The sequence below is a fragment of the Etheostoma spectabile genome, chromosome 20 (assembly GCF_008692095.1).
Source record: "Etheostoma spectabile isolate EspeVRDwgs_2016 chromosome 20, UIUC_Espe_1.0, whole genome shotgun sequence".
Lineage (NCBI taxonomy): Eukaryota > Metazoa > Chordata > Actinopteri > Perciformes > Percidae > Etheostoma > Etheostoma spectabile.
The window spans coordinates 2102036-2114745 of record NC_045752.1 but is presented as its reverse complement, the minus strand read 5'-3'; the positions used below and the strand labels follow the sequence as shown (position 1 = coordinate 2114745).

The following is a 12710-nucleotide window of genomic DNA, read 5'->3' as shown; positions in this document are numbered from 1 at the left end:
TATATATGGAACTACTTCCTTCTCAAGCAGACCGGGGGATTAGCTCAAATGGTAGAGCGCTCGCTTAGCATGCGAGAGGTAGCGGGATCGATGCCCGCATCCTCCAAATCACCTTTTATCACCTACTTGACAATTGACTTATCATGTAAAGTTACACTTTCAAACCCCTGTCGTTTCGAATGGGTACCTTGAGGAAACGATTTCTCTGCGTTAACAACCAAATGTTACTTTCTATGAAGTAAAAACTACTCGTTTGTCAAGCTAGCTAGGTAGTTCGTTCAAAGTTTGTAGTTCTGACCAATGTTACTGACGAGGAAAACATGTTTGGACCAAAAGTACATTTCTACTGTGCATCACTGAGTTTATACGTTTTGACCGTTTGTTTTTTCGTTTGAACCACAAAACGAAATAACGAGAAAACCACCTTTTTTCGTTTGTCGTTTCAAACCAAAAACAAAGAGACGGTAAAAAGAGAGCCATTCTACCGTTTTGGTTTCTGAAGTCAAAAAACGAAAAACGAGTAACCCAATTTCAAATAACGGACCGTTTTTGTTTTTTTGAAATTCCTACTTTCATTTCTCCGTTTGAAGATCTACATTAAAAGAAAGACAGGTGGGCCAAGGTGACCCGGAAGTAATAGTAAATATAGCCTATATAAATAAAAGCCAAGCTTTTATACCGGGCATAATATGCAACACTTAACGGAGTAACGTTAGAAGAAAAAAAAAAATCAATCAATAGATAGGCTGATATAACCTGGACCGGAAGAAATATGTTAGCAACAGTAGTTTATTACAGTTATTTAATATCGTGCCTATCCACGTGCACATCACCAATCACGTTTAATGAGCGCATTGTTTGGTTCAATACAGTTGGTAATATAGGGTCGTTACTGTTATTGTATAATTAAATTAATATTTAATGTGGTTTCCAACGTGATAGTCCATCAATGGCAGTTCAAAACATTACAAAAGCAGACCAGTAGGTGTCGCACCATGTCTGCTGTGTGCGAGCTAGCCTACTATCATATGGAGATAATAGAGAAATTAAGTTTTATGTTCTGTAATTTTGGAAAGCTAAACACTCCATTATTTTCATTATAACTGTGCTTTCACAAATCCTGTTTCTTATCCCTGCTGCTTAAGGCCTTAGCCTACTCACCAAAATGAGCTCTTTTTCTCCTCATAATGTTTGATTGGCTGATTTCCATGTGCGCTATTATACTGCGTGAACTGTTTTAAGAGTTGACTGTAATGTTCTGCAGACATAGATTGTACATGCAATGCCTTTGAAAGCATGTGTGCTCTTATGTTGAATAAATGTTTAGCGTGTATGGATTCTCCTCACTTGCGTGACACAATGGGAGTGTTGTATGTGATACACACTGGAATGTGTAGAGCGAAGAAAGATTCACACAGTGTATTGCAAACTGGTAAATCCTTCTTTTGGCCAGACGGCCTACATTAGGACATTTCTGATGTGAGTTTGTTGTCTGAGCTGCTGAGAAGCTGATAGCAGTGTCAGAGTCAGGTTAAAACAGAAGGGCCTGCAGGTTTAACTCTGGGCTGGGGGGGAATGATGATGATGATGATGATGATGATGACGATGATGATGTTGATGATAACTAGGTTGCAAATAAAATCAAAAACCAAATGAAATGAACAACAATAAATACATCTGTTATCAGTAATCTTGATTTAAAACAGTTTACCAAAGGCAAAATACAGTCAGTCATTTAAATACTGCCATCTGCTGGTAGAAAGGGGACCAGTTTGGTCCCTTACATGGAAACCACATTAAATATTAATTTAATTAGCACTAACAGTAACAACTCTGCACACACACACACAAGTTCTTAGGTTACCCTATATTACCAACTATATTATAGGTTACCCTATTACTAACTACATTATAGGTTACCCTATATTACCAACTGTATTGAACCAAACAATGCGTCATTAAACGTGGCTGGTGATGTGCACGTGGATAGGCTCGAAATTAATAACTGTAATAAACTACTGTTGCGAACATATTTCTTTCGGTCCAGGTTCATATCAGCCTATTTATTGATTTACTTTTTTCTTCTAACGTTACTCTGGTATAACGTTAGTGTAGCACAATTTACCCGTTATAAAAGCTTGGCTTTTATTTTTGTAGGCTATATTTACTATTACTTCCGGCCCACCTGTCTTTCTTTTAATGTAGATCTTCAAACGGAGAAATTAAAATAAGGATTTCAAAAAAACAAAAACGGTCCGTTATTTGAAATTGGGTTACTCATTTTTCATTTTTCGAATTCAGAAACCAAAAGGGGAGAACAGCTCTCTTTTTACCGTTCTTTGTTTTTGGTTTGAAACGACAAACGAAAAACGGTGGTTTTCTCGTTATTTTGTTTTGTGGTTCAAACGAAAAAACAAACTATCAAAACGTCCACGGACCGACGTGTTTACCCTCTGAGACCGAGAGACTCGCCCACGAGCAAAAACAGCGCCTCTAATTCATAGTTTAATCATTTATCAACCATACAACACAGAAACTCACCAAAAGTTGCGCTAAAAGGTAACGAGTTGGAGGTCTTTCTGGGTCCTTCTAGCCTCTACAGGTGATTTTCTATCCAGCCTGGGACTTCCAGCCTTTTTTGGGGCCATTGAGCATTAAATCCAAACCGTTACATCCAAGATTTTTCCACTTTATGTCAATAATTCATCACATTTTGGCTCATTTATGCCGCTAGCTCGCGGCTCCGTGTCTGCTCTCGTGTGTTTAGGGAAGTGAAGCCAATAGTATGCCCATATATGGGAGACAACGTCATCCAAAGAGTATGGCGGCTGAAAGATGCCAATGCTCCCAGTCAAACTGTCTAGTATGCAATGCAAAGATGATATAGTGCACAAGATAGATATCTACCGTTTTCTAGAGCATAATGGTCTCACTGGTTTGAGATTTGGCACGTATTTATATTATATATTATATGTTTGGGCCTTTTTTGAAGAAATGTAAATAGTATGTGCTTTCTATGAGTTATAATGTTTATTATGTTTATTTTTGCATATAGAAGAACTGTTTTAGACACACAAATGCTTGTGTAGCATTGCTGTGGATGTAATATCAATAAATATGACATTATTATGTTGATTATTGGCATAAGTAAATGTCATGAGGGCAAAAGCGTATGGACTTGATTATTTCTTCACAGTGTGACTCCCAAGACATATGAGAAGTGTTTTAGAGAGTAAAATGGCTTAGGTTTTACTGCTCTGTCTGTGATATCATTACATATCTGGAAGATTCATGTTCCGTTTTATTTATTTATTTGTCTTTAAGGTCCTACAACCATTTTTAACATTCAAGTGACCTCATTGCAACCCAAATATTCTTATAATACAGTTTGTCCTGAAAAAAATGATGTTCATATCTTGACTGTAGATGACAGGGTTGATGTTTTACAAGCTTTTTTATAAAATAAATCCAGACGGACAATGAACTGTAAAAATGGCCTTAGGGCTCAGAGGGTATGTATAACTGAACTCATACAGTAAAACCAATTAAGTAAACCACGGGTGTTTATTCCTAAATTCACCAAATGCATTTTGTTTCATATTTCATTACCTTATATTCATATACTACTTATCTGGGGGTAGGGGCGCTACACCTGTTCAGCTAGGTTTCTGGAAAGTAGAGGCAGTGTCAGGTTCCCTCAGCACCTATTGTAGATGCACTGCACACACACTTCAGGAGGCCACCATCTAATCTCAAGCCTACTTTACTTTGCCTAAGAAGCTGGTGTCGGTCCAGGCTGCTAAACAGTGGACAACCTGCTCATCTATTTGAACACTGAAGCTTTAGGCACTGGGTGTGGAGGACCTAGATCCTGCCCCACTCAGTCCTCCCCAGGTGGGGAACTTAATTACCCCTACAAGGCGGCCGCAATAACTCCAACTGCTATATATGCCACCTAGGGGCACGAAGCAGCAGCCTCATTGCATCATTGTATGTTACTTTGAGCCTTTGCATACCCTTTTGCTTATAGTTTGACCACAGTTGAGCAGTACATAGCGGTTTGATGTAGGTTCTACACCAAGAGCACATAGAAAGCCTCCTTATAAGCATGTTAGCGTGAGAATACATTTTACATCGCTGTCGGTAAAGGTCTTTGTCATCCGTCCAGTCTTTGGATATGACATGACCTAAATTATATATATAAAAACAGCACATTTACATTTAAATATTTAGTTTCCTCACCTATTGCAGGAGGACTATCCGACAAAGAAAAGGTCGTAAAAGTTGATTTCCTGTCCTCATCGCTTCTAAATATCATTATGTGGCTTTTCTTAGCGTTATACCTTATATAATAATCAAGGCCATACTGAAAACATTGATTAACAATAGTGTTGCCCACAAGACAGCCACGTTTTAACCTATTTAGCTAATTCATCCACGTAACCATTAAGTAAAATAGGACAAAATTCCTCCTTGCCGTACTCCCTTCCATAGAATGGAGCAGATGCAACATTGTCCCGTTTAACCTGAAACGTTTGATGGGCATACCAAAATACTAAAATTCTCACTAAAAATTTAGGGGCACCTCTATCTAGCAATTTTATCAACAATTGTTCATAATTAATTTTAACCAATGCCTTTGACGCATCAATAAAACATAGGAATACAGATATATTCAGACCTGTGTACCTGAACACAATCTCTTAAAGAGCATAGATACACAGGTCAGTCCCATGCTTTCTTTTGAACCCAAACTGATCGTCAGAAGTAAGGACATACATTTCTAGCTTTAACGGTATTCTCTCCATTACTTTAGACAAGATACTGGCTAATGCAATAGGTTGATAATTGTCAACTCTGTTGAGCTTACCAGCCTTGTCTGCACAGGCAGTAACATTCCAGACACAACAGAATTTGGCAGGACGCCATGAACAAGACAACCATTAAAGCACATGGAAAGCACAGGACAGAGCTTATGGCTGGAATATTTTAAGATGCTCTGCAGTAATGCATTCCATACTTTGGTTATGTCCATACCAGGCTTTGTTGTTCTCCAACATATTGATGGCATTATAAATATCTGCTGCCCTAACTATAATATCTGCTGAGAGACCAATATGTTCCTGATTAATTCTAACTGGGTTACTTTTCACACAATTAAATAGGTCACAGTAGTGCTTATGCCAAAGCTCAGCTATTTTTTCTGGGCTTCTAATACCTTCAATTTCACAATATCATCCTACATGGCACAGAGTTTATCAACATGTAGCACATCTTTACAATTCATATCTGAGCACATTAAGGCCTCCTGAAGAGCAATATTATTTAAGACTTTCTGTTTGCAATGAGTATCCAGCTACCAGCTCTTTACTCAGTTTTGACCAGTCCAGTTTACTTGAGGAAGCAGCATTATTATTTCTGGACAGAAGGCCAAAGGAATAGAGTGGAGCGCAGCGCGACAGAAGAGTCGCATGGCCAGGTGGATCTGCACTGTAACACTGCACATGGCACAGAGCAGTTTATCAGGGTTTTGGTGCAGTGGAGACATTTTGTTGAAAGCTGATGGAGCTTGAGTACATGAAGTTTTTTTTCTATATCTTAGAGAGATTTGCCTAGAGGATAATTGATGATGTGAGAGGAGCTTGAAGAGGCTGTGAGGAGGTTCTGGGAAACCGTCAGAGGATTAAGGAGGGAGAGGCTGTCTGGATTAGGGGACAGAACTCAGGCGCAGACTGGAATAGGTGGTAAAGAATCTTATTTTATTGAAGCTGTGAGTGTGGGCTGGCAGTGGGAGTGGTGGGTCTGAAGATGGCTGGACTGGCAGAAGGGGAAAATGTGAGTGTAGGCTGGCAGTTGGCGTTCTGGGTCTGAAGATGGCTGGACTGGCAGAGCGGGTGCTGGGTCCGAAGATGGCTGGACTGGCAGAGGGAGTGCCGGGTCTGAAGATGGCTGGACTGGCAGAGGGGGTGCCGGGTCTGAAGATGGCTGGACTGGCAGAGGGGGTGCGGGGTCCAAAGATGGCTGGACTGGCAGAGGGGGTGCGGGGTCCAAAGATGGCTGGACTGGCAGAGAGGGTGCTGGGTCCGAAGATGGCTGGACTGGCAGAGGGGGTGCTGTGTCCAAAGATGGCTGGACTGGCAGAGAGGGTGCTGGGTCCGAAGATGGCTGGACTGGCAGAGGGAGTGCCGGGTCTGAAGATGGCTGGACTGGCAGAGGGGGGGCTGAGTCCGAAGATGGCTGGACTGGCAGAGGGGGGGCTGGGCTGTGTTCCACAGTGCGGCGTTAGACTTTATGTTTCAGGGCGTTGCGTGGCTATTGGCAGGAGAGGATTCTGAAGGTGGGTTACTTCTGAGAACAGAGATCTTCCAGTTAGTAACATCAGGGAACGGAGCAGACGGTTAGGTACAAAGAGTTTGCGATGACGTTACACCGTAGGTAAGCCTATATGATGCCATAAGCCATACTGTAAGTAGACTAGTATCAGAGATTTAAAAAGAGCAAAGTGTGCCTGCACGGCAACAAAATCAGGGAGTCTACTCAAGGTGAATGACGCACAACCAACAGCCAACATGACCGAAAAGGTGAGAAAACATCATAGTGATTATGAAACAAGACCTACCACAGGTTCCATGTATAGCCAGACATCTGTGATTGCAGACGCTGCACTGATATAGTGCAACGTATTCTGTGCAACTGATAAAACAGGCCACAACAACAGTTGCCTTCCCAGGGTTGTGATGTGTGATGAAGCGACTGCAGTCTGTCAGATAAGCCAATTAGCTATCAATTAAAATTGTAGATAGTCAGCAACAATGACAAGACATCATCTAAACAATAAAGCCTAGAATTACCGAGAATATTCTTAAATTTGGCCACTGAGGGACAGCTGAACGGACTAAAACACAGACAAGCTGAAGCCCTCTTATACCATACACCGTCGGTAGCCTACTGTTGAATTCACAGAGTCAATAGTCGTAGTTGTGTTGATGAAAAGGTCATTAATCACAATCTCTTCTAATGAACGGGCAAGAATCATGTGTCCATTAGCTCCACCAACAACCATCAACACATATACATGCCTATAGGTGATTGGGATTTGATGCGGTCAAAAAGAGCATTTTCCTCTGAGATCAAGAACAGCTGCTACCACCGTGAGACACGGGCCCAGAAAATGAAGTGAAGGTAAAAGTTCCCACTCTAGTCCTGAAATGACAACTGACAACCGCAGAGGAGAGACCAGATTTAAAACAGGGACGTCATGCTGTGATTGGGTTGTAAAATACATTCTGAATCTGGTTGGTTTAACTGAAAAGTGAATGCATAGAAACAGCTGATCAACTAGGAGTGATGTGAAAATGTTATTAAAGTCTTGAACTTACGCTGAGCTCCATTAGTAGGTGCGCTGATTGGAATTGGTGCTGGGTGTAGGTAAAATCAACGGGGGGGGGTCCACACTCTGTGGAACATGCAGGCGGGAACAGAAACACAGACAGACAGACAAAAACACAAAAACACACCAAACACACAAACAGCTGCTGTGTGGGAGGATTTCCACAAACAGCTGGGCTTTGTCCAGGTCAGAGATTGCAAAAGTACTCACTTTCCGTACTTAAGTAGTAGTACAGATACTTGTGTTAAAAAATACTCCGGTAAAAGTGGAAGTACCGATTAAACTTCTTTACTCAAGTAAAAGTAACAAAGTACAAGCTTGGAAATTTACTTAAAGTATAAAAGTAAAAGTAGCCTTGCGAATTTTTTATGCAAAGCTACTTGGACCACTCAAATGTTACTAGAGAGACGCTGAGAAACTTCAGTGGACATGGAGGACATGTCTTCATATGGCAAAGGCTACATTTTAAATGGATGTCTGCCAATAGGCCTAAAACATAACATATAGGATTATAATGACAGAAACTGGGACTCTGATTATAATGACAGAAACTGGGAAACTGGTTAATTAGATTCTGACTTATTAGCAAGATATGAATTCAGTTGTGATTGTGTGAGAATTCACAGATCCAGTTTCTATTTTTAATCTTCCCCTTAACATTTAAATAAATCTACATAAGCCCCATCTGTAATGGTAATGAATATGACAGTTTACCCGATAAACTGTCATATTCAGGTCATTACCATCATTACCGGTAAACTTTACCGGCTAACCAGCGGATGTAACCAGTATGTTCAAAATATACACGGAATTGATCAAACCCACTAACGTTAGATAACTCTAGCTATTTAGCTAGCTAAGTTTAACCTTTTCATGCTAACATTAACGTTAATGAACATTAACGTTACTTCACATTAGCATTAGCTAGTTAGCAAGCAAGGTGCAGGGTAGCATCACGCACACACTTAAATTACAATTAAAAAAAAAAAAAGATTAATGCAAAGTCAATTTTGCAGTACTAAATTCAAACAAAATAACGTTACTAACCTTTATGACTTTCTTAGTACAGCCATTAATGGTATTTAGAAGTTCTCATCTCGATTTAATCCAACATGTCCAAAAGGTGGATGAAAACCCGGCCTAGACCGTTAATATTAATATATACAGTCTATGATGAAAACACGTGACCTGCAGAACTGCCCGAGAAACCCCGTTTTAGCGTGGAGCGTGCGCAGAGTACTTGACCTGGCCTCAATTTGAGTCCAACTACAATTTCAAAGTGGCGCCACCATACATTTTGCATTGAGACCAATTTATCACAAGAAATGTAATACAGTGAGTTGTAGTAACTGCTTTAACAAAGATTACAATGCCATTACGTGTTTTTTGTTCAGCTCAATTGAAAATCAAATTAAGATGAGCAATTTCAAGTTCTTGTTTTACAGTGTGATTCTGTGTCCATACTCTGAATCTGCACAGCATACAATTAAGAGAGTGTGTTAGAGCTCTTCTAAGGCATTGCTGTTAGGGGGTCAAATAATGAAAGCATTATTATTGTTAGGATTACGGTACAATCAATCTCTCTCATTATCACACTATAAAGTTATCTACAAGCTCAGCAGAGATGTTGAAGATGGAGAATAAGTTCTATAGAATAATTAAGAAAACTATTGTCCACAGCATCTATCTTCCCCTTCATTTTTTAAGGGGTAAAAAGTAGAGCTCCTTTTGATAAAAGTTTCTAAAAAAAAAAAAAAAAAAAAAAAAAGGTTAATACAATCTACATCTGAATCTATGAAATAAAACAATACAATTGTTTTGGCTGTTTATTTGTTATCATCAGCATCATGAATCATTGACAAAAAGGAACATCGAGCAGCAGCAGGTGGGTTGGAACAGAGGCTCCGGTAGCGCCTCCTAGAGGGCAGGAGGGGAAGTCTTCTCAGGACCCAGGACCCGCTCCACATGGGATCCATCAGTCTAATCTGCATGGTGTCATCTCACTTACGTACATCACTTGGGACAAAGTTAGCAAAAACTATTTTTTGACAAAAGAATGTTGACTAGGGTGCTTCTGTAGTGGAAAATGGCAACGCTTTTTTTCCTAAAAGCAGCCGAGAACATCTTTTGTTTCTACAACAGCTACTGCTACAGTATCCTAGCTAGAGCATTATGTGGAGAGATGCTAACGATCAAACTAAGCAGTGGAGCCATCTAGAGCGAGAGAGAGAGAGAGAGAACAGAGAGAGAGAGAGAGAGAGTGAGAGAGGGGTGCGACAAACGTTACATATAACAGAGTTCCTGTACAGTGAGAACCTGGTCAAACCATGTGAGCATATAACTCGCTGTGCTCCGACTCCATTTTCTCTTGTTGTTATGATACTCCGTTTGTCATTGGTCGGCTGTCAAAAAAGCACTTGCCTCAGGCCTGTTTTTTCATAAAAGTTGAACCTTTTTTCAACTTCAAAAAGACTCTCCAAGCTGCAAAAAAAGACGTCTGGTGGACGCCCAGGACATTTTTGGACGATACGGTTTACTCCGTTGGATTATATAAAGCTTTATTTCAGACACAAGTCCTGATTACACATCATACGGTATAAAATGTATAAAAAAGGAGATTCAAACATACATAATTCCATATTTACCGTTTTGATAGTTTGTTTTTTCGTTTAAACCACAAAACTTCCATTACGTGGAAACCACATTAAATATTAATGTAATTATATGAAATAGCGCTAACAGTAACAAGCCTATATTACCAACTGTATTGAACCAAACAATGCGTCATTAAACGTGGCTGGTGATGTGCACGTGGATAGGCTCGAAATTCAATAACTGTAATAAACTACTGGCTAACCCTCAGAGACTGATGTCATAGCCTAGAGAACATTCGTATTTTTTACCTGAAATATGCGACTACGTTTTTCTCCAGTCATGTCTTCTTCCCTGAGACACACTCGTTTATTGTTCCTGAAAACTATGTACTGGTCCATTTCTATCTAACGTAAGAAGTAACAAGTTTTGATTTGAACAGAAAGATGTGTCACTCTAGCTAGGTGAGCGTTACACGTGAGGCAGCCTCTTCTCACTACACGGCGGCAGCAGTCTCATTGGCCCTTTCGCGACAACATCCGGTCCGAGAATACGAAAAAAACAGGCCTTTTTTCGTTTCTGTTTTCTAGTGAACATATGTTTTGTTGTATGAAATAGAAAATCCAAATCAAATCATTTTTTTTTTTAAATTTTGCTCATCCGTTTTTGACCATGAAAAAGAAAAATGCTTTGTATTTTAATTTTGTTTTTTAAAACAAAAATCAAATAACCACTTGTTTTTGTTGTTTTTGAATACCTGTTCATGAAATGAAAATCGAATGACCGAAACATACACTGACCGTACACGGACCAGGCTGCCATAAGAGGGCCAGTGAAAGCTGAAAGTTACGCTGTTCCTGTTCCAGCTGCGCTTTGTGGAAGGTCTGTTAATGCGCGACTATTCGAACGTAAAATAGCACAAATCCCCAAAAGACATTTTATGTTAATATTTGACGAATCGCTTATTAAACGCACAATGCAATTGTAACCAGGCCCAACGGAGGGCCTAGCCAAACTTAGCCAAAGCAATTTAACACTCGACAACGCCATCTTGGGACTTTCACCCAAAGAGTTTCAAATATGAATTCAGCTGTTACCAATCCCAGGGACTCCCACTACACAGGCAAGGCTACATAAGAGATCAGAGACGTGGTTATGTAAAGCTATGGAAAATGATTTATTACAAACTCAACAAAAACAACATTTACTTAAACCTAACTATAAAAGAACAATTAATTAACAACACAACTAATGTAATAAAGAAAACAAAACAAACAAATATTTAAGGCCCGGGAGGAGTGATATTTGTCTCGTTAAAAGTATTTAATAAATTTGAAGAAACTATTTTAAAACAACTGGTTGCCACAGTTTTACCAGGTGGATCGTACAACCGGATTGACACCATAAATAAAACACCACATGCAAATATCAAAACATTAAAATCATGCATCATACTAATAACATCAGTTAGTTATTTTTCCCCACCTGTTAACCACTAGCTTAAGCAACCATAAATTCTACCAACACTATGACCTGATTAAAAGTCGAAGACACACAGCCCAGGTCAAACGTTCTCCCATAAAACAATGTAAAACACAATCATTAACACGTAAAATAATTTACAATACGAGCGATTTATAAGTTAGAGCACGTGAGTAAACAATCTAAGGTAGGCAAAACAGTCTGACATAGGCAAAACAGCAGCGGCACTATGACTCGGCTTGGCTTGGCTTGGCTTGGCTAGGCCATGCTTGGCTGTACCATCCAGAGACCAGCACACAACACCGAACGCTTTGTACACCAGCACACGAGGCAGCAATGGAAGGAGAGAGGCCGACAGCGGTGACTTTATTTCCGTATAGGTCACGTGACCTTTCACGTGACCAAATTCTAACCAACCGGTTACACAATTTTTAAAACAATTGCTAGAGCCCACGTTATATTTCAAAGTTGGGCATCTTACCTGTAGCTTCATTGCCGTCCATTTCTGCCTAATGAATCGCCTAGCAAATGTTATCCCTCCGCCGCACTTTTTTACCCAACCGTGGCGGTGTTGCCAATGATAGCGTGTTACCATGCTAAACATTTAATTCCAGAGAACAAACTAAACTGTAAACTTGTCAAACTAACTTTACATCGCGTCCTGTCTTAATATTATGTGGCAGCTGTTGGCTTTACATGATGAGTTCGAGTTGACAGCTCGTTTTCGACTAAGCCATCGCAAGGAGGCGTCCTTTTAATATGACGAGTCATTGGGGGCACTCGATTTTACGTCATCGATTTCCACATTGGATATATATATATATGACTAAAATGTGAACAAATGATATAAAAATAAAAAATAAAATAAAAAACGTGACAAAAATGTGAACAGATGCCGAACAGAGTGACAAATGTAAAAAAAAATAAAAAAGCTTTAAAAATTTGGGAAAAAACCCACAAGTAATTCAAAAGGCCCAGAAAAAGTCGATAGACGTTGAAAAAGTGACAAAAACTTCGGGGGAACGACACAAAAGGGTCGAAAAAGACGTTGATAAAAGGTTTTTAATTTGAAATGTGCAGGTCGGTGGGAAGAGAGAGGGTTAACAGAAATGTTTCCCCTCCCATCTCCTCTGACAGCATATTGAATGTCATATAACGGTATATGAATCTCCCACTACCAAACCACACTGCACAAATGTAGTATTTTTCTACATTTCTTTAAAATAAATATCCACAAAAATAAAAT

At 39.7% G+C, this 12710-nt stretch overlaps 1 protein-coding gene and 1 non-coding gene across 2 annotated transcripts; both read left to right on the top strand.

Annotated features, from left to right (window-relative positions):
* Nucleotides 1-33: 33 nt before the first annotated feature.
* Nucleotides 34-106, top strand: trnaa-agc (transfer RNA alanine (anticodon AGC)). Its single transcript has one exon. It is a non-coding gene; the product is annotated as a tRNA-Ala (tRNA).
* Nucleotides 107-5705: 5599 nt separating this feature from the next.
* LOC116670392 (uncharacterized PE-PGRS family protein PE_PGRS54-like) lies at nt 5706-6405 on the top strand. Its single transcript, XM_032500908.1, has 2 exons — nt 5706-6110; nt 6146-6405. Exons 1-2 carry the CDS (start codon nt 5874-5876, stop codon nt 6284-6286), a joined length of 378 nt encoding a protein of 125 aa, XP_032356799.1. The 5' UTR covers nt 5706-5873; the 3' UTR covers nt 6287-6405.
* The last annotated feature ends 6305 nt before the right edge of the window (nt 6406-12710 follow it).